The 22552-nt window shown below is 38.3% G+C and overlaps 3 protein-coding genes across 5 annotated transcripts; 1 reads left to right on the plus strand and 2 right to left on the minus strand.

Moving 5' to 3' along the window:
• Positions 1-2390: 2390 nt before the first annotated feature.
• On the plus strand, positions 2391-6161 carry LOC133714988 (protein ABIL2-like). 3 transcript variants are annotated; one of them, XM_062141284.1, is made up of 11 exons: positions 2391-2847; positions 3500-3592; positions 3700-3833; positions 4071-4153; positions 4255-4405; positions 4827-4926; positions 5051-5143; positions 5252-5294; positions 5372-5451; positions 5542-5687; positions 5816-6161. In XM_062141284.1, the coding sequence occupies exons 3-11, from the start codon at positions 3741-3743 to the stop codon at positions 5984-5986; spliced, it is 960 nt and encodes a 319-aa protein (XP_061997268.1). In that variant the 5' UTR covers positions 2391-2847; positions 3500-3592; positions 3700-3740; the 3' UTR covers positions 5987-6161. The 3 variants fall into 3 exon arrangements, with proteins under 3 accessions (XP_061997268.1, XP_061997269.1, XP_061997266.1); XM_062141285.1 differs by lacking the exon at positions 3500-3592 and having other exon boundaries at positions 5375-5451; XM_062141282.1 differs by lacking the exon at positions 3500-3592 and having other exon boundaries at positions 2392-2847.
• A 388-nt stretch (positions 6162-6549) lies between these two features.
• LOC133717016 (cyclic nucleotide-gated ion channel 1-like) lies at positions 6550-7305 on the minus strand. Its single transcript, XM_062143641.1, has 2 exons — positions 7140-7305; positions 6550-7050 (listed from the first exon to the last, which is right to left on the minus strand). Exons 1-2 carry the CDS (start codon positions 7278-7280, stop codon positions 6550-6552), a joined length of 642 nt encoding a protein of 213 aa, XP_061999625.1. The 5' UTR covers positions 7281-7305.
• Positions 7306-12053: 4748 nt separating this feature from the next.
• LOC133717017 (uncharacterized) lies at positions 12054-13352 on the minus strand. Its single transcript, XM_062143642.1, has one exon. It carries the CDS (start codon positions 13350-13352, stop codon positions 12054-12056), a length of 1299 nt encoding a protein of 432 aa, XP_061999626.1.
• Positions 13353-22552: the final 9200 nt, after the last annotated feature.

The raw sequence follows: 22552 nt of genomic DNA on the forward strand, positions 1-22552 counted from the left end.
ATAGTAGATATAATTAAAGGTTTCATTTAGACAAGTTTTAATCATTTGCCAGCTTAAACTACACTTGTTTCTGATGGAAGACAAACAAAGAAGCATCGACATTGGGTGCTCTTATGAGTCTTATCTCTCCCTAGTTTTTCTCTAACAATTTGTTCATTATCAACCAATGCAATGTATTATAAAACTTGCAACTCTTCGTTTTCATTAACACCTTAAAAATGACCAGTTGATAAAAAATGATAACCCTCAGCTAACAATTTCGAAAAGTCTTCGCTTGCATTTGATAAAACTCATTCAAACTCGTCGACTTTTCGAAATTGTTAGCTGCTTTCATACTCCAGCATCTAAATTACAGGAAGCTTCATGTGTAGATTATGGATCTCATTTGGCTCATGAACATATAACTAATGGCATAAAGTAAGTTGCAGATCTTCAACTGTAAGATTTTGCTGAGAAAAGTCAAGTTCTTGTACATGATTGTTCATAGTGCGTAAGCGCGGAGGTCAGATTGAAACACAGACATGACGTTTCATAATGCAGACTCTCCAGTAGGAAGCCCAATGAAAACTTCAAAGACTGGACTCTCGGAGATTTAGATAGATAATTACAAGGTTTGAATGTTTGTGGGCTTCTATTTTGCCATTGACCCATAAGCTATATGTCGGTTGGAAAACAAATGCATGAAGCCCATGTTTACAATTACTCACCAAATGTTCTTATGCATAATATCTAAAATATTTTCTTGTTGTTTAATGCTAAATGCTAGGCATTAACCTAATTAGACAGTCGAACAAGCTCAAAGTTCATCGCTAGACGATCGGACAAGCCAATAGTTCGATCTCATAAGTGAAGTACTCCTTGCATGACACAGCCTTTGCCACCAATCAAGCCACTGATAAGGCTGTATATTCCTACTTTCATAACCAGCTGCAATCACGGAGTTTCAAAAAAGCTAGAATTGCAAGTCCTAGTACACAAGTCCACAACCACCCACTTTCCTCAAAAGAAAAAGAGCACTAGCAACAGAACTGTAGGATCCACATTCACATCTCCAGTAGCTCTAAATCAACACCTTCAAGTTTCATTTTCTTCTTTTCTAGGATTATATGTCCCAATTCAAGGTTGTTATGATGGGGTCTCTCCTTCCTTGCCAACTTAGTTTAATGTTTAGATTGCACGTTTAGTAATGAGTGCCTTCCAAGGGGCAAATGACTTATACACAGTACCATCCACTCCATCAGACATCTCTCATTACCATTGTACATGATTTGAGCGTGGTCTCAATACCCATGTGCTTCTCAAGTTTCAACCCACTAGCCAATTTAGCTAGCCATATCATGCTTTGCAGACTTCGTCTGTATTGGGATGTGTCCCTTGTATTGTTGTTTGGCTTTGAGCCTTGTTAATTGATGCAACCTTTTGACAAAAAAAAAAAAAATGGTTATGGATCCTAATCTTAAACTCTAATTTTATTTTACTCCTAATGAAAGTATCTTGAAATTAATAATCCTATCATTAACATAGATATCTTCCGTCAAATCTGTCAACTATGCTATAACAATACAGTGATACACCATATAGGAATTACACTTGTTCTTTTGGGGTGTTCACAATTCTCATGCACTTTTTCTTAGCACCCTACTAGAGTCTAAGCTAGTAATGAAGTTCCCTGGTACCAATTCATTACACTGGTTTATGTCCCACTCCTACTTAATACAAATTTAGCAAGCACAAGGAATGTGTGTATCGATTGATTGTTGGATAGCTACTGATGTAGAAATTTGAACCATTCAAACCATTTGGAGATTTGTGGAAACCATTCATTCCCCCAAAACACGAATGGTTGGAACTTCGAAGTTGAAGTCCAAACCCACAAATCCAATAGTTTGGAGCAATTCACCATCTACAGTCTATTATCTAACTGCCACCACTACAGCCCACGAGGGTTGGTTCAATTAGCAAGGATTAAATTGTGCGTTGAGCCCCAAGTCCCCCAACCGAGTTCTCTCAACTGAGTTCGACTCCCGCTATCAATAATTCCTCTCGGGTGGGTAACTAACTTAACAAATAATCTGGCTTAAGGAAATACGAGTGTGGATAGGATCTTTAGTTAGACTATCAGACTAATCCGTCAAATACAAGACGTTACGTTTTCAAATTGTAACGATCAAAAACAAAAACTCTATTTATAAGAAACATAAAATTTTGAGTAACAGAACATACATACTACGTCCCATCTAAAAACTTTTCGAAAATCAAGAGGGTTTTAACAACCGAAGCGAAAAGTTCAAATATTTACCCATCTTGGATGGACCCACCCTAAGACAAAGATAAAAGAGCAAATTAAGGAAGGTGAGACCCACCAAAGAGGCTAATGATAAAGAGAGAGAGAGAGAGAGAGGGAGAGAAGTAGAGAGAACTGGAGTGTGTTTTGAAGTGAAGAGTTCTCATTTTGCTGCCAAAAGTTGAGACTTTTGCCCTCTTTAGAAATCCAAAGAGCTCTCTCCTCAGATTCCCCGTGTCCGGTAGCCCACATAAACGTGCTCTGGTCTTCATGGATGTCCCTCCATGCCTTCTCTTTCTCTCTCACTCTCTTTAGAAGGTTGTCGTTTTCTTCTGTTTTAGTCAAGTCTCACACCAAACCATTTTGGTCACTGTCAAAGACTAGCCTATTTATGCCTTTGCCCTTCTTCTTCTTCTTCTTCTTCCTCATCATTTAGCTTCCAGATAATCCCAAGTTCCCACCTTTGAATTCAGATTGTGAAAGTGGGTTACTGGGTTTGGGGCCTTTTGACCTTCTGGGTTGTGCTTTCAGCTCCAGAAGAGCATTCACTGAAGGAAACACAGGTTAGTGATAACACCCAATTGTGATTTCTGTTGCTCTCTTTGTGAAGATAGCTGCTTTGAACTGAGAGTGTGGTTGTTTTTCATTTCAGCTTTAGAGATTTGGTGGTTTTGTTTAGGATTGGATTGGATTGTCATTGTCCTTTTGTGATTTTTTTTTGTGTTTTGTCTTTTCCTTTTCAGAACTTACTTTGTTTGAACAGAAAAAGAAAAGGAATAACCATAATTATCTGAGACTATAAAATAAAGGGTGCTTGAATTTTACAGCTTTTAGTGATGGTGAATGAGATTTCAATGTTTCCGAGTGTTTTAGAATATTGCTGTGTTGATTTTCCTGTCTCAAATGGTTGCTGAAATGTGGCAAAGCACTAACTTTATGTTGTTTCATTTTCTCATTCCTATCTATTTGTTTATCTCTGATAGTGGGCTGTTGTCTAATTAAAATAGTAGATTCAGGTATTTTATTAGTTGTTAAAGGAGAGTCTTCTGTCTTTCTCTCAGAGACACACTTGATGGTGTGATTAACGTATTTCAATTTAAAGTCTTTGGAATTGAAATGGGGTTTTTCATTTTGGGTGCATAGCTTCTCTCTCTTCATCTCTCACAGAGTCATACACGGGGTTTTTGTTTTTCTTCTTTGCAAGGAGTGGTTTAGCTTGAAGCTTTCGGGGTTTTGGATGCTGAATTTGACATTTTAACTTGGGAATCGGCTTGTTATGTCTTTTGAGGGTTACAAGCAGTACTGGAGGTGGTGATTCATAATGAGTACTATATCTGATGTTTTCCTGGTGTTTTCACAGTCTCATACTCTGCTTTGGAATTTGGAATTAACATTGTTGTCTCGATTGTTTGCAGCATAGGGAAATCTGAGTTCACTTTCTGAAGTGTTGGGATTCATGGGAACAATGGCTACGCCCATCCCTCGTGTTGCATCTAATTTTGATGAGGTTTCTATGCATCAGAGCTTGCTCTTCTCTGATAGTCTCAAGGTACTCTTTGTTTTCAAATTATATCAGTTGCTCCTTAGTTCTGCAAGTTAGGTGAAATCCCTATGGGCGTTTATAGTCTCATGAATAATGAACTGTTTGGTCTTTTGTATCCCTCGGTCAAAAATATCAAAATTTAAGGGCATTATGAATTCTATTAGATAGCTCTTTTTGTTAGTGTTGATCCCATGTAAGAGAGGTTTACAAACTGAAAAGTTCTGTGAGTTACTTCCATTTCAGGATTTGAAGAATTTGAGATCACAATTATACTCAGCAGCAGAGTACTTTGAACTTTCTTATACAAATGATGACCAAAAGCATATGTGAGTTATTCTGATTCATGGCTGCTAGAGTTTTTCAAGGTTCTTTCTTTGGAAACCTGATTAGAAAATGACAAAAAGACAAAAATCCTATTCTTTTGCAGAGTGGTAGAAACATTGAAAGATTATGCCATTAAAGCTCTTGTGAATACAGTGGACCATTTGGGTTCTGTGACATATAAGGTCAATGACCTCTTGGATGAAAAAGTGGATGAAGTTTCTGGCACAGAATTTCGGGTTTCTTGCATTGAACAGGTATGGTTAACTTTTAAAGTAAGAAATTTCAATCATTAGATATACATTTCGAATTCAATTATAAAAGAAACTGTGAACAAGTTTGTATAATTATTGTTGCTATTTAAAGATCAAAAATGGCCTTTTTGGGCTGTTTTGGATTGGTTTTGCATCTTACCTGCTTCAACTGCTGATCGAGTATATTGCAACTCCTACTATGGGTTTAAAGCTCTTTTTAATGATACTCATCAGACGATCTTTTCCCTGATCTCGATTTTACTCATTCTTTGGTGGGAATTGCTTACTTGGTTCACTTGACATCATTATGTTAATAATTGCATCATCTGAATATGTAGCAATCTGTTTCAATCACAAGAAACCAATACTTGTGTAGGTGTTGACTATTTCCTTTTCTTTTCCTTTCTTTTATTTGGTATGCTAGAGGCTGAGGACATGTCAAGAATATATTGATCATGAGGGTCTTTCCCAACAGTCATCAGTGATAGATACTCCCAAATACCACAAGCGGTACATCTTGCCAGGCAATACTTCACTATCCTCTCAATTTAACTTCTGATACTTTCGACAGTCTCCATTTTGTAATTTTTGTCCTTGGAATTGTTGACAAGGATGAATAGTATTCTTACGACTCAAATTCTTGTTCAGTTGGTGAGACCATGCGTGGAGCCAACAAAGCTAAATCTAAATACAAAGGATGCAACTTAGATGATGAAGATGAATGGCATCAATTTCGGAATGGTATTATGCTTTATCTTCTGTTTTGTTTCATTGCAAAATGCATATAACTTAGCTAAGGGATTAACTTAGCTTTGGTTTTTTCTGGAATTCTGATTGGATTTTGCAAAGCTGTTCGTGCTACAATTAGAGAAACCCCACCAACTACAGTCAGGTAAATGTTCATGTGGAATCTAGTTTTGAATCAGGTCTGTAAGAGGATCATTATAAATTTAGTCATGTTATGTGCAGTAGAGGGCGGTCTTCATCTCCACAACCTCAAAGACCTGCAGTTTTTTCATTTACATCTACCATGCCCAAGAAAGAATTAGGTGAGTGTACATCTTGGCATGATGACATTTACACCTTTATAGTGATTTCCTAGCTGACAATCTGATTATGATGATGGTTACTATCGACAGATAAGCGAACAGTTTCACCTCATCGGTTTCCGCTTTTACGGTCTGGATCTCTTGCAAGTAGGCCGACAACTCCAAGCAAAAGTCAGTCAACTACCCCAAACTCAAGTAGACCGACGACTCCAAATCTTTCTAATGCAAGACGGCGGGTGAGTATTGTTTTCACCTAAGCAGAATAGTTGCTGGAAATTGTTAACCAAGTGTGGAAGTTATCTATTTGATTTACCCTCCCCTTTTATTCTTATACTTATAAACTGATTGTTTATGTATATACCAGTACCCTTCAGAGCCTCGAAAATCAGCTTCAATGCGGCTACCGGCTGAAAGAGATCATGGCAGAGAGGTTGAACAATACCCCAGCAAAAGTAAACGCCTCCTCAAAGCCTTGCTTAGCCGGCGCAAGTCAAAGAAAGATGACATGTTATACACTTATTTGGATGAATACTGAGAGAATGGTCAATGGAAGCAGAAAATTACTGCATAATTTGCTTTCAGCTGTGCCTTTTGCTTAATACAGATGTATTGCCTTTTCTTTTCAAAGTTTGCTGCTTTTTATAGAGAAATGTATGTACCGACTTTTTATAAACATCATATATCAATTGTTATATAGTACCATTTCAGAAGTTTAGAGTCAATTTTATGACAAGACTTTGGCCATTACAGATTACGATGACAAAAGTAACTCTTAAATCCTTATATTGCCTATTCCATGTCATTTTAAATGGTCGAATCTGTTGGCAGCATCAGTCTATATTTGCCAGCTACTTGCAATAATTAAGGTTAAGACTTAAAAATGATAGGAGTGTCCATAAGATCTCGCTGCCGAGGACAGCACTGAAATAACTAGTAAAACATCCTCAACACAAACCATGCTTTCAAAAGTTCCAGGAGCACTAATTTTTCAAAGCATGGCTTGTAGTTAGGGCACCAATTAGTGACAAAATGGATCAAACACTGCAGTTCATGAAAATAGCGGACACAGTTCCATCACTTTTGGTATATTTATGAGACTTAAATCGACCCACACCGACTTATGCCCACCTCTACTGGAAACGGCTGTGCCAGTGGCACCACCTGTTCCGCCGCCTCAACTTGAGAAGCATTGTAGTCGAAAGGCCACAAAAATTCGCATTTAGTTACTATGTTTCTCAAGTCCTTGGCCATGAGAACAAACGCCTCTACGTTTGTGTGACACCGGACATTTGCGTCCGAGGAAGGAAGTGCCGCAAGAGATGATGATGCAAAATGCAGAAGCGCGTGTCCATAAGAATCACCCTTCTTGAGGAAGTTGGTATCCATGGATGGAGAAGTAGCCGGTTCTGTTGCTTTTCCAAAATGACCACTCTCAGTAGCAGTCGTGTAAGTCCACATAAACCCTTCTGTAATGAATACCATTCGATCAAGTGGTTCTCCCATCTGAAAAACCAGGGTATCCTCTGGGTAATTCACCGGCTTCAGATAGTCGCACATCATTTTCAAAACTTTTTCATCCATCTGGCTAAGCATTGGTACCTAAATATGTATATAGACCACTAATTAATAAGCTTACAATAATAGACAACACACACAAAGAAGGGTGCGTACTGTGATGAGGAACATACTTTTCTTAGCGCACTCATGCAAAGAACGCGCTTTAGAGCTTTCTTGGTATACCAGGGAAGAACAGAGAATACATTCTCCACATCTGCATTTATGTCCTCGTCCAATTTTTTCTTGATGTTTTTCATGATCTCTTCCTTCATGTCATCTTGGAGGCCATTTTTTTCCATCCACTTTTCTTTATCGTACTTTATGATCTGAATCTTCTCTCTTACCTCCTCCGCTCTCATCTCCTCCGCTTCCTTATACTTCTCTATATACTTCTGTTTCCCGACATGCAATATTGAGCTTTAGTTCTACCGTCACTTAAGAGCAGAAAAAAAAAAAAAAAAGGGAGATGATATATACGCTCCCCGTTTTTCTAAAATTGTTATTTACACTCATTTTTCTGTTCTAATTTAAACAAAAAGAGAGTGTGACTAATAACTTTTTACAAATATAAGCGTGAATATCAGCTCCTATCAAATTTCATATATTTTGAATAGAAGATTTGCGGAAGAAAATAATATTATTTACTTGATGCATATACAATATTTCAATTAAGGGTATGAAGGTAAACTAGTAATTTTGTGAAACAACTGATACGTATTTAATTGATTACTATAACGGAATACCGGTGAAAGTATCACGTTACTACAAAATTTTGAGACCAAGTATCTTACTGATCAACCACTGCAAGTGGCCTAGTGGTTCTTGCCTAGTTGGGTGTGCTCCCCGACCTAGGTTCGAACCCCGAAGCTGTCAAAGTGGCCAGACACTGTGATGCAAAGCACAGTTAGAGCATTTCACATGCGCCGAAGGGGTTTATCTTGGGCCTAGAAAGCCTTTGGGTTCCCCTTGACAAAGTCAAAAAAGTATCTTACTGATCATTTTTAATTATTGAGTATCAAACCGATTGGAATGAAAAAGTTCTGACTTTGTTGGTATAAAATCATTACTAACCTGCACTTTTTTTTTTTTTTAATTAATTGAGATTATTAAAATTCACTAGCCAAAGGCTACAATCTACGTACACTTAAACAAGAATTCCAGCCAGAAAATTCAGAAAAATCTCCCCAAGCAAATGCAAATCATTCAAGTCTAAAAGACGCCTGCATTTAAGCGAACCTAAACATGCAAGAACAACCTCAATTCCTAAGGAAAAAAATATTTAATTAACCCTTACTTGCCAAGCACTCAATTGTGATACAGGTAAAAAACTAGAAACTGCTTGGAAAGCTAATAGAAGCCCTCCCTACTCACAGGGATGAAATCAGCTGTCCCCATTATTCTATCTCAATTCTGTCCCCTCAACATGATTGGTCCACAAAGATTAAAAAAATATTTTCTTAATATTTTGTTCTATTTTTTAATCTTTGTGGACCAATTATGTTGAGTGGACAGAATTGAGACACAGAAATCTGGGACAGCTGATTTCATCCCCTACTCACAAGGGCTTGAAACCCTAAAAAACATTATAATTTATAAACAATAACAAGCTCCTTCCCAAGGACTTTCTCCTTCATTTTAAGCCTGAAGATGCAGTGAAAAAGAAGAAAAAGCCTAACCTGCACATTATTTCCGATGAGATATATAAATAATATCAAGCCAGTGATGGAAACAAGAATGGCAAAGCAGTTCTCCCACAAATAATTACTTGTTTCGAGATTAGTGGCAAAATTACTGCAAAAAAATAATTATATGCATTAGGTCATATTTATATATGTTGTAATACTCTGATTGCTTTGCCAGATCTGCTATATATATATATGTTTATGTTGTACTATGTCTTGCCCATAAACCAGGGCCGTATTAATGTATGAACTCTTTACATCAAAAAAAAAAAAAAAAGGTAAATAATATATCAAAATAATATATACTTTATCTAAGAGAAGAAAATTTATCTGCCATAACAAACCTTTTTACACAAATACTCTTCATATATTAAAATACTTCAAAGAATAGTTTAGAAGGAAAAAAAGTTAACTTTTTTTTTTTTTGGCATTGAACAAAGCAAAGAAACAACCGAACAAAAACGAAAACAAGCTAAACAACACAGGAAACTTAAAACTCCAGCAGAGACTTCAAGGGGGAGGACCCGCTGCATCAAAGAGGAGAATTCGCATTAGGGAGGGGGGAGGATTGGACACCCAGTCATCCGTGCACACCCTGCGAGATGCCAAAGCCGCAATAGAGTCCGCAGCACAATTAGCATGTCTACTGGTCCAAAGCCAGTTAACGCGATCGAAGAGGCCAGCCATAGCTCGAATCCGAGAGACGATTTGAGTGGCAGACCAATCAATCGAAGATAGAGGATTTAACAAATGTGAAATCAAAACCAAGGAGTCTGATTCCAACTGAAAAGAAGAAAGGGAGAGGGATGAGGCAAGAGAGAGACCAAGGACAATAGCCATGGCTTCTGCTGCCAGAGAGGACATCGCATGTGATGATTTGGCTAACCCCCCAAGAACAGCACCCTTAGAATCACGAATCAGGGTACCCAGGCCACAAGATAAGGAATCCGCATTCCAAGCCGCATCAGTGTTTATCTTGAACATACCAACAGGAGGGGGTTTCCAAATTGCCGAAACAGATGATTCAGAGAAGGAGGATCTCACATCTCCACGATTAGAGAGGCATTTGGGGATCGATAGAAATTCCATGGAAGCAGAGAAAGCTCTAGAAGCAGTGAGAATAGAATCCGGAGTATCATGGTTGAAAACACAATTGCACCTATGTTTCCAAATGGACCACAGTAAGAACAACACATGAGTTTGGGAAACCCGATCAGGCAGAGATGATGACGAATCCGGGGAGAAGATCGCGGAAATCCAAATATCAAGAGATGTTACGGCTTGGGGGTCAATCCTGTAAGAGAGGGGATGGCAGAACCACGTTCTTCTTGCCCAAGGGCATAATAAGAGAACATGTTCAATTGTTTCAGGATGAGCCTCACAGAAGGTACAGAGTGGGGAAGATGCAAGGTGCCTTTGATATCTGTTGTGGTTTGTTGCTAAGGCACCAGACAGAGCTCGCCAAAGGAAGTGTTTGATTCTTGGTGTAACCTTAAGATTCCAGAGCCAATTCCAAGTGCTTGAGGGGATTGAGTGCGACCTGTGAGGATGAACAACAAGTGGGGGCATGGAGTCTTTGATTTTTGCTTCATAACCCGTCCTAACGGAGTAAATGCCCGTTGAGGTTGCCGGCCAAAGAATAGAGTCTTCATCTTCCGGATTTCCGAAAGGGGTAGCTTTAATAGCTCTGATAGCCTCCACTGAGAGGAAAGGAGAGACCACATCCAGATTCCACGTGTGATTCAGAGAGTCGACAAAAATACTGACCGGGGTTTCCGGGGTGTTGAGAGGCATAAAATCTTTCAAATTGCAAGACGGTAGTCGGGGGATCCAATTGTCTCTCCAGAAATCAATAGAAAGACCAGATCCAACCTGCCAAATACAACCATCCGATAGAATGTGCCTGGCATCCAAAATGCTGGCCCAAGCCCAAGATGGTGAGGATCCCCGAGTTGCTTCAAAGAAGGTGCAGGAGGGGAAGTAACGACTCTTCAGTACACGGACCCAGAGTGCATTGGGATTGGCAAGGATTCTCCAACCCTGTTTGGCAAGAAGGGCATAATTGAAAGATTCAATACTACGAAAACCCATACCTCCACAAGATTTAGGCAAGCCAAGAGATGACCAATTTTTCCAGTGTATACCCGTAGTGGTGTCATTTCCCCACCAGAAATTTGCAAGCGCAGAGTTGATTTGGTTGCAAAGAGAAGAAGGGAACTTGAAGACCGACATTGGGTAGGCAGGGATTGCCATAGCCACGGATTTGATCATGATTTCTTTTCCAGCTTGGGATAAAGTGGAAGTATTCCACCCAGAAATTTTCTTTTCGATGTGCTCTTTAACATAAGCCAAAGCCGAAACTTTTGATCGGCCCCAGATGGTCGGCAGACCAAGATAAAAGCCCGGATTCAAAACTGGTTGCATACCCAACACCATGCTGATGAGATTAACAATTTCTGGAGGGGTGTTGGGGCTAAAGAAGAGAGAAGATTTGTGGAGATTAATGGATTGACCAGAGGCACTGCAATAGTGATGCAGAGTATCGGAAAGTACTTCGCAATTGTACAGTGTAGCTTTGAGGAAAAAGATGGAATCATCTGCAAAGAAAAGATGACTGACCAATGGACCATTCGAGCTCAATTTTACAGCATCCAGTAAGTTAGCGTCACATATTTTCCGGATCATGGTGGATAAAACATCATTGATGAAAAGGAAGAGGAAAGGGGAGAGAGGATCTCCCTGCCTAAGACCACGGGTTGGTTTGAATTTGCGACCAGGAGCTCCGTTGACAATAATAGCCATTGAGACAGAGGTAACACAAGACATTACCAATCTCACCCAATTTTGGTGGAATCCCATCTTCAGAAGAACCAGCTCCAAAAACTTCCAGTCCACACGATCATAGGCCTTGTTCATGTCCAGTTTTATTGCAAATTCCCCAACTGAACCCGACTTGAGTAACTTGAGGTGGTGAAACATTTCATGGGCCACCAAAATGTTGTCCTGAATCTGTCTACCAGAGACAAAAGCAGACTGATTCTCAGAAATTAGGGATGGCATAAAGGGCCGTAATCTGGTGGAAATGATCTTCGTCAGAATCTTGTAAGCAAAGTTGCAGAGAGCAATAGGGCGAAAATGGGAAGCATGCTGAGGGGTTTCCACCTTTGGAATCAAAGCAATGAAGGTAGCATTAAACTGATTCAAGACAGAGGCAGAAGCAAAGGAATGAGACGTTGCTTCAAAAACAACTTTTTTGACAATTTCCCAATAAGATTGGTAGAAGGTGCCAGGAAAGCCATCGGGGCCCGGTGCTTTGAGTGGACCCATGTCAAAAACTGCATCCCTTACTTCTTCAATGGTAATTTAAGACAACAGAGCATTGTTCATATCGGAGGTTACCACCGGGTCAACAAAATCCAGAACAGTTTGCACGTGGTCAGTTGGGGAAGAAACATACATGTCACGAAAGAAGTTGTTGAGATGATCAACAATATCTCTCTCATTTGTTAACCAGTGGCCAAAATCGTTTTGGAGTCTCAGAATCTTATTTCTTCGACGACGCAGAATTGTTGCTTGGTGGAAGAAACGGGTGTTGAGGTCGCCATGGGCAAGCCACGAGACTCTTGATCTTTGTTTCCAATATAATTCCTCCAAGGCCCAATGGGAAGCAATTTCATCAGACACAGCAGTGATTTGCTGATGGGCATCAGGAAGATCAGAGTCCAAAAGAGATTGGATTCTACTTTGGCCATCAGATGCAACTTTGCCAAAATTGGGAAAGGTATTTTTTGCCCAAGAGGATAGAGAAGTTTGGCACTCTTTGAGATTTGAAACCCAGTTTGTAGCCTGTAATGGGGAGGGAGAGTTCTGCCAGTTGGCTTGGACAATCTGAGTGCTAGTTGGATGTGTGGTCCACAAGTGTTCGAACCGGAAGATAGGCGGAGTCAGACGCTCTGTGGGCTTAGTGTCCAGCATAATTGGGCGATGATCAGAACCAAGTAAAGGAAGGTGAAAGACCTGGGAAGTCGGCTGATTTGCAATCCAAGCATTGTTGCCAAAGGCGCGGTCCAACCTCTCCTTGATAACCACCTTACCATGTTGGAAGCAGTACCAGGTGTAATCCGGCCCCTGAAAAAGAAGATCCGATAGGTGGGCATGGTTCAGGAAGTCTTTAAACAGATTAATCCTCCACCGAGGCTGAGGGAGGCCACCCCATTTTTCATGCAGCCACATGATTTCGTTAAAATCCCCCAAGCACAACCAAGGTAAAACATGAGGGGAGAAGACAGTGTACAACGAACGCCAGAAGACCGATTTTTGATTAACATGGGGGTTCCCATACAACCAAGACACATTACAATGGAAATTTTCAGAAATAAAATACAGACTAGTATTAATATAATTAACCGTGCCGATAATACTGGAGACTTGGACAGAGTTGTCCCAAAAGAGAGCAAGACCACCACCCCCATTGTCAGTAGGATCAACGACAAAGTAATGGTCAAAACAAAGTTGACGCATCCAAAACTTGAGCACTGATTCTTGCTGACGAGTCTCCATAAGAAAAAGCATAGAGGGGCTATGACGTTTAACCAAACGTCGGAGAGACTTTCCAGTCAGGGCCGCCCCCAGTCCCTGACAATTCCACGATAATAGCCTCATGATGGGCCCGTGGCTGCATCAGGCCAGCCACCAGTGCCTTGATCCCCCGGAGGATCGGGGTCAGATTGAGGGTTAGAAGACATTGCAGCTTCAACAGCTTCAACAGGGAAAAAAAGTTAACTTAACCACCCACTTTATTTAAGTAACCATTTCCACTCCAACACCCGTCTGGTATTGGTATTAGGTTGGTGTGAATATTTCTAGTAGTATTTAATTTTAGCAAAGAGACTTCCATGGACCAAGGTCCACCTGCACCTAGGCAAAAAAATCAGATATTTTGCCACCAAATGCCCCATTTTGCCCTTCATTTTGCCTATGGTCTACCTACACCTTGGTCCATATTAGAATTTTTGTTTAATTTTAGAGCTTTGAGATTTTTTTAAAATTTTTTAGAAGTCATAACTACTACTACACAAAACACTTTTTCTAACGTTTGAAAAATGTCATGGAACAAATTCAATGATGTCTTTCAAATGCCATAACAAATGACGTCTCTGTTGGCGCCGTCTTTTCCAACCTCTTTGAAGGACTTCTCTATTAATACTCCTTTTCCCAAACCGTTTTTGGGAACCGGTAATTTTAGACCTTTTCACAATGACTACTAAAAATTGCATTTCACAGTGCATCATAGGAAAAGTCTTTTCCTAACAAAATTCAACCGTCACACACCTCTATATGTGTGAGATCAATCTAACATGCAGTTATAAAACTAAGAGTATGTTCTTGAAAAAACTTGACTTTCCTATCTAGAGTAAGAAATGAAATTGGCCAAATTCCAATTTGAAATTGTTCACTAAACATTAAATCTCTACTATAAGAAATGGAGGTGACGAAGTGGTGTTAGCTCAGTGGTTAGAACACCCACTATCTAGAATCAAGTTCCTGGGGTCGAGTCACCATAGGGTAGGAGTGAAATCCTTTGATCCTCTTTAAAAAAAAAAAATAGAGGGGTGTTGTTTTAGTGTCAAAAGCTAAATTAAACTTCCCATATTGCCCATGACATATATAAAAGTTTGACCGAAATAACGTATATTAACGAGGATTAGCAATGTAAAATACAAAAATCAAATGAAAAAAATATATAAATAAGGAAAATAGTAATAAAATAGGGGGCATCATGTTTATTAATTGGGAAAAATATGCTAACCTTAGATTCCGCAAGCCCCACCAGAATGTATAAAACATCTTTATTGAAAAGTTTACTGATCCTGTACTACTCGATTGAAGGGAATTAGTAAATATTCCAAAATCAAACACAGTAGCATTTGGTGGATTCATTGGGCAAGACGCATCTATCAATGTAATATTTTTTGAACTATCATCATCGCAATGAAAAGTACTGCAGGTATTACTGTACTTTATGCAAGTGTGATACCAACATGATATTTCTCGTTGAATAGAAACAAAATACCACAATGCTCCAAGTACCTGAGAGGGAAAATCAATTTGGTCTATCAATCATGATCAATTCGACACTTCGGATATTTTGGTCACTATACTTTTAAAAACATAATTTTAGTCACTCAATTTTGGCAATGCCTTCCTTTGGCTACTGCCGTTAAATCAACTATTATAAGCCGTTAAAATCAAGGACATTTATATTGAATCACTAATAATAAATATATAAATCTAAATAAAATTAATATTTGACCCAAAAAAAAAATATTTGACCAAAAACTAAAATTACTTAATAGTTTGCTTCAATAAAGTGGAGGAAAGATAAACAAGTCAATCTAAGCAGATCCTACCAACAAGTTTCATGGCAAGAATCCAAGTCCTAGAGCTATATATATATATATATATATATAAAATATGTGTGTGTGTGTATAGAGACACACACATATATATATATATATATATATGTGTGTGTGTGTGTGTATAGAGACACACACACATATATATATATATATAGAAAGAGAGATCGAGAGATAATATTTTTCACCAATTTGACTGAAATATCAGTCAAATCCTTGACAAAAATGTATTAATCATGAAATATTCACGAATAAAACATAGGAGTAACTAAAGTGAAGAGAGTGTCTAAATTGATATTTTTGAAAGTATAATGATCAAAGTGTAGAATGAAGCAAACTTGAGTGATAAAGTTGTTATGTTGCCTTAGTCCCTAGCACTCTACATAAAAAAATTTGAATTAATTTTTGAATCTGTTGACCATCTTCATTGAATATGTCTAAACCATTGTTGTTGTTAGTTCTCTCCCTTGCTATATTTTCAAAGGAAAAAAAAGACATAATAGAATGAGGTCAAGTGAATAAATTTAGAGGTTCCAATAGGAACACTCTTTATTTATTATTATTTTTTTTTTGAGAAGAAATAGGAACACTCTTTAGGGAGAGAATAATTGGATAATCAAATAATAACATCTGGAGAAAAAAAAAAGAAGAACTTACATAACCGGCAAAGAGATACAAAAAGAAATTAAATGCAACTTTGACCCACATCCCACTGATCCCAGTGCTAATTTTCTTGAACCATCGGCGCAGTAGACAAATCCTTGGCCAATATTGGATGAGAAGAAAGACATTTAGAACTTTTTTTTCATCCAAATATCCAAAGTCTCTCTTTCCGAAGAAGACGATGACTATTAGAACCTGGATCAAATAAACAATATCTTTGGTTATATATATTCTGCTTTGGTAATGAAAAAGATAAAAAACAAGGTTTATATTAGTAAAAAAAGTTTGCCCAGTCAACTTCCGAGAATGACTTCTAGGCTCTAGCTAATAATCAATTTACACCAAAAAGAAGTTACAATTTGTCTCACTTGTGGCACGGGGAAAATAGCGAAAACGTCGGTTAGGAAAGAGCGCCATGACAACTTGCGAGAAAATTCTTTTGCAAACTGAATCATTTGAACTCGGGATACCCATTCCCAATCAGAATTTGTACCCCTTGGAACCTTTGAGGCTGCAAATTTGATAGCTTCACGAAGTTGGTATACGATATGCACTAGGAAAGTTATGTCCGTGACTGTTCGGGAAACCAGAGCTGCAGTCCGCACTTGTTTATCGATTCCCACGCACTTCTCTTCCTCTTTGATGTATGGAATGTAAAAGAACAAAGGATCAAATAAAACTGCAATCACACATGAAGTTACCAGTACCGTACTCCACCATGGATTCAAAACTGAATGAATTTCCGCAACTATTGGCCTCTTCCATTTGTTGCTTGCTTGAGGTTCTCCAGGTTCAGGTGTCCATACTGGATGTTGCATTAGAGCCTCAGGACTGTTGAAATCATAACCTATACCTGGTGTAAGGCTGATAGAAGAAAAACAGAAATTGCAATCATTGCAGAAATCTATTGAACTAATAGCCGCACCTTCAATTCCATGCAAAAATTGCGTTCCCAGAATTAAAATTAGATTTAATGCAACTCACCTTAGCTGAATGCTGTCATCCCGGTCCCATTGAAAGCGAGGCCGAGACATCATTCAAGTCTTTTATGTAGGATAAGATGTTCTGAGAAATTAATGGAGCGAACCAAATTAATGGTTAGTACTGGTACATGTACAGTATATATGTGCTGATGTGCACGTACACTGTGTTAACTAAAATGCAAGGCGATTTGAAATTCAGGTTTTTATCGAAATATTTCGAAATTTGGGAGCAAACCTGAAATAGCCAGAGCCAGAATGTGGAACACAACATTGTTTGAATTCAAATTTATAAACTTGGGTAAGTCAAATAACAACCACTAGGAACTAAAAGAAGACGACTTGGGTCTAGTCAAGTTTAATATACTTGGGTTGATGAGATCTTAAAACCCGGCGAAAGGTAAGCTGCCACAAACGTGTTTATATTTTGTTTTGTAGTTCGTATATTTTTACGATATAAGCTGACGAAGACCCTGTGATCATCCACGTCTTTTCATAATATATAGGAAGACTATAATAAGACAAGGAATCTCACGTCTTGGCGTTTGAACGCTGGGTTGATTTAGTATTATTTACTTAATTATAAACGTAGGATTAATCTCTGGCCCAAGAAGCATTTGGATACTGCAAACATTTCGAAAGAATGACGAAGACCTTGTGATCATCCACACGTCTTTTTATAATACATAGGAAGTAATTTATAACCCATTCTATATTAATGATTTCTATTTCTTTCTTATTTACATATTTTCAAGTCCAATACAGAAACGATTAAAAAAATATTTTATTACATCAATATCAATAACATGTTATATATATATATATATATATGTGTATATTTTGTCAAGTAATGATTCTCAGCTAATTCTTTTGTGACATTGATATTGATTTTACGAGTTGCGACTGCAAGTGTAGAGAGCGTATTTTTTGTTATGAACATTGTGAAGACTTGTTTCTGAAATCAAATGGGAGACGAGTTTATGAATGATAGCTTGATTTCTTATATTGAGAAAGTTATTTTTACTAGTATAGATGATGAGACTGTCATGCAACGATTTCAATGATATGCTCTGCTACTGTTCAGTGATATGATTTGCAATTTGGTTCAATGATATGATCGGCTACTGTCAATGATATGATCTGCTACTGTTCAAATTGAATTGATATGTCATTCATGGATTGACAGATCTAATTGCTCCTGCTCCTTCTACTGCTCCTGCTACTACTACAGCTCCTGATACCGCTACTATTACTACTCCTGCTACTGCAAATGAAGCTGCTATTGAACTAAGGACACGTTTAGCAATAAAGAAGAAAAAGAAGTTTGACTAAGAGCTCTGAGATTCTCTCTCTTAGCAACGTGTAAAAGGAAGAGATTTTTTCTTTTGAGAAGTAATATAAAGGGATTATTCTCAGAAAAAAAAAGTAACATAAAAAAAAGAAGTCAAAAGAAATAGTTAAGGGTAAAAAAGTAAATTAACTCATGACATGTGGCAAGTGGAGAGTAGATTGTCCTTATTTGTAAGATCTAGTCCTTATAAAGGTATAAGAAGTCAAAAGAAAAAGGAAGAGATTTTTTCTTTTGAGAAAAAAGAAGTTTGACTAAGAGCTCTGAGATTCTCTCTCTTAGCAACATGTAAAAGGAAGAGATTTTTTCTTTTGAGAAGTAATATAAATGGATTATTCTCAGAAAAAAAAAGTAACATAAAAAAAAGAAGTCAAAAGAAATAGTTAAGGGTAAAAAAGTAAATTAACTCATGACATATGGCAAGTGGAGAGTAGATTGTCCTTATTTGTAAGATCTAGTCCTTATAAAGGTATAAGAAGTCAAAAGAAGTAGTTAAGGGTAAAAAAATAAATTAACTCATGACATGTGACAAGTGGAGAGCAGATTGTCCTTATTTGTAAGATTTAGTCCTTATATGTTTAATTCAATCTTTAAATGATGTATTTGTTAAGTCATCTTTTGTCAATAACTTGTATGTAATTTGTTAATTTATATTATTGCAAATTACTATCAATTAATCATATCATGAGGAATGCATAATTTAAATTAAAATTGATATAATTGACTTAATTTAAAATTGCAATCACATGAAAATTATGGAAGAGTTCAATGCTGGTCCAGGCAGTGGCGGCGATCCAATGCTGATGCTAGTTCAGAAGTGAGCTGGGCATTTTCTAATGGCTGTGATATCCCAGCTATCGATGATTGGGTTTGGGCTCACCTCACGGGCCCTGCCCAAGCTATTATTTTCTTTATTATTGTTATTTAGTTTGTTTGCGCTATTTGTGAGCAATAAGTCCCTACAGTAGTTGTGTAGGGCTAGTCGGGCTTTGTGCCTATTTGTGTAATTTAAGTGTCTTGTCTGCTCTATGTAGGCGGCGAGTTCCTTATACGTCAAATGGTCGCTATCGCCTAGTGGCAGGGTGAGATTAAATGTCGCCAGATCTATTCTCTGGCAGGAACATAATAGGAAAGCTGTGCTTATGGTAATTATGCTACGTTGTAATCGGGTTACATATCGAATTATCTTTCCGTTATGTTACTGTTATGTCAAAGCAAATTGAATAGCCAGTAGAGCACTTTTTACTAGCTAGTGCTTGTTAGAATACATGTTTTCTGTAGAGATTTTTGATATTATTACATAAAATACTCTAGATGCTTATTGTAATCAGGAGTTTAGGCTCAATGTCCCCTCTGTATCCGACAGTTTCATTAATCAAGGCTTAAGGGCAGCCGCACTGGCCCTTTATTCAAAAAATAAATAAAAAGGTGAAGCGAACTGAATAGGTCAAGCAATTAGTTGGTGTGGATTATGACAACTGAATACAAATACATAAGGGTTTTTGTCCATTTACCATAATTCTAGGGATTTTTTTCCCACTTACCTTATTAAGTTTTTTTAATTCCCTCTTACCCATGAAGACTCTAATAAGGTATTCCTTAATACCTAATAATTTTTTTTAAGACTATTTTATCCTCACCATTTTGTTACATAGAGAGAGAGAGAATCTATAGGAGACTTCGTCGAAGTCTGATCGTTGGCCGCCACCCATCAGACTTCTCTAAAAATCTCACCGGATGTTTTTAAAGAGGTCGTCGAAGATCTCATAGGTCACTGGAAATATTTATTACCCCCAAATAAACCTGTATTGCCCCCAATAGACTTCTATTACCCCCTAATAGAGGTTTATTGCCCCCCCTCCCAATAGAGGTTTATTGCCCATCTATTAAGGGCAATAAACTGAATTGCCCTCCAATAGACCTCTATTAGGGGGCAATAGAGGTTTATGAAACCTCGCCGGAAGTCTCCAAAGAGGTTGTCAGATATCTCATATGGGGCTGGAGAGGTTTACTGCCCCCCCTGAATAAACATGTATTGCCCCCTAATAGACTTCTATTGACCCCCAATAAAACTTTCGGTCGCCAGAATGAGAACTAATATATCTGGAATTAGATAAATAAAACTTTGATTAAGGAAAAAAAGAGGAAATTACATCAATTCAAAATATTTATTTTCCCCAATAGACGTCTATTGCCCCCCAATAGACTTTTATTGCCCCTAATAAAACCTTTCTTTTTCTTTTCTTCTACCTCCATTTTACCAAAAAATAATAATAATAATAATAATTTGGGCAGAAAATACTCTAGGCACCGAATTGGAGCAAACCTACCCAAAAAATTCTTTTTTCTTTCCTTCTATTTTACAAAAAAAAAAAAAAAAAAAAAAAAAGCCAGCCCAGACCCAGATCTCTTCCTACTCTCTTCGATTCTCTTCTCCAATATCTTGAATTTCAAGCTATATCGATCCAGCATTTCCTGGATTTGCAGGATGACCCGAAATGGGGATCCAACTCGCCCTCGACTCACGACCACCACCAACTCAGTCCTCCTCCTCCTCCACCGCCAACGCCAACCTCGACTGCGTCCTCTTCCAAGACCTCATTGAGATCGTCCATTTCGTCCAGTCCCTCATTGTAAGCCAACTAAATCCAGCTCTCACTGGAAAATTGATCGTTCCGCTAAGGAGGAGATGCTCAGTGGTGAAAGCTGACGGCAACGGTTCTAGAAAGCCGGCGAGCTCTCAGAGAGTTTAGGGAGTCTCATAGCTCGAGCTCTTTTGCTGCTCCAGTCAAGCAGCTCACTTCCTTCACAGTTCCGGCTTCAGGGATCTCTTTGCCGCAATCGGAGAAAAGCTCCGATCTCGTCAAGTCTCTTCGCCTTAACCGGAGAAAGCTTCGATCTCGTCCTCCGGGTCAGAGAGAGAGAGAAAAGACAGAGTGGCTATGGTTGTAATTCATTAATTGGGTTGAGCGCAAAATGATCATTTGTTGTTAAATTGTGTAGACAGGAATAAAAATTTGTTGTTGGGGTAAATGAAATAATTTTTACTTATTTTGGTGCTTTGGGTCAAGGACCCTGACTTGATGCATATACTCTCGCAAGCGTACGAATCGTGTCAAGTAAGGGAAGTATTTGGACCTTAGTTTATCGTACCTCGGGGATTAGGTGTTGGACCTAACCAAGATAATTGGCGGTAGGATACTAAAAGCACACAAGAAAAATAAAAAGTAAAATAAAAACTATAAACAATCAAGGCACCAAGCCTTGGCAATGCTCGGCTTAGCTCACACCAAGCCTATTCAAAGCCACTAACTTGTAGCCTCAAGATGGGTATACACAAATGAGTCGATGGATTTAATGTTTGAGAGTTGATTTGAACTTAACAAAAAGTAATAAAATGCAAAGCGATTAATAAAAATGCAAGGAAATTAAACTAGAAAAGTATGAACAATATAATGAGAATGTCGGGTGCTAGGGAGGTTCCTTCACCCAAATCTCATGTGTCGGAAGCTAATCTAATGTAGATGCAAATTTCCCACTTTGGCGGTAGTCGTATCCAAGGCGGTTCAAGGCTCAAGGACCGGAATTCTCTTTCATGGTATTCCTACTCCGGTTCAAGGGTCGTAGGAACTCACTTGGCATGAACTAGAGCCGGTTCAAGGGTCTCTAATTCACATCAAGAGGCCTAAAGATCGAGGAATTAGATTACTAAGCGACCCGCCCGCGCATTCACGCAACGGGTGTAAATCACTATGCTTATAACCCCTCGAATATGAAATTGAAGGTTTCTAGCTTAGAAATTAGAGGGGGTCAAGCCTCTAACTCCATTCTAGACATGCTCAAAATACACACCCTAGAGTTGAGTAGGCTCTTAGATATGCATTTTAACCCAACAAAAATAGATATAAGCATCCATCATATGAAAATTGCATCATTACATTAAAATAAGCATCTTTTACACAAGATTTGGACTATAGCACACAACCCTAGCCCCCAACAACAAAACTACTCACTACCCATCATTAAACAAACATCAATATACATAATTTAAAGAGGAGCAAAGTGAAGAGAAGTAGGAAGTAACAAGAACAAGCCACAAATTGCTATAGAGCATTTATGGATAGCCTTGATTTATGGCTACCACTTTTACCCAAATTTGATGTTTATGAAGCTCTTAATGCTTGAGCTTCCTCTTTGAATCTTGTGAAATTGATGAAGTTTTTTGGTGGAGTAGTGAAGAAAATGTAGAAAAATGGGTTGGTGGTGTGATTCTTGGTGAGGAAAAGAAAAGATGAGAAGGAGTAATTTTGGTGAGGAGGTGTGGATCTTAGTGAGGAGAAGAAAAGATGAGAAGGAGGAATTTTGGTGAGGTGGATCTTAGTGAGGAGGTGTGGATCTTGGTGAGAAGGAGGAAAAGATGAGATATGGGGTGTGTGGCTGAATTCTAGGGTGAGG

This window comes from Rosa rugosa, chromosome 6 (genome assembly GCF_958449725.1).
Source record: "Rosa rugosa chromosome 6, drRosRugo1.1, whole genome shotgun sequence".
NCBI lineage: Eukaryota > Viridiplantae > Streptophyta > Magnoliopsida > Rosales > Rosaceae > Rosa > Rosa rugosa.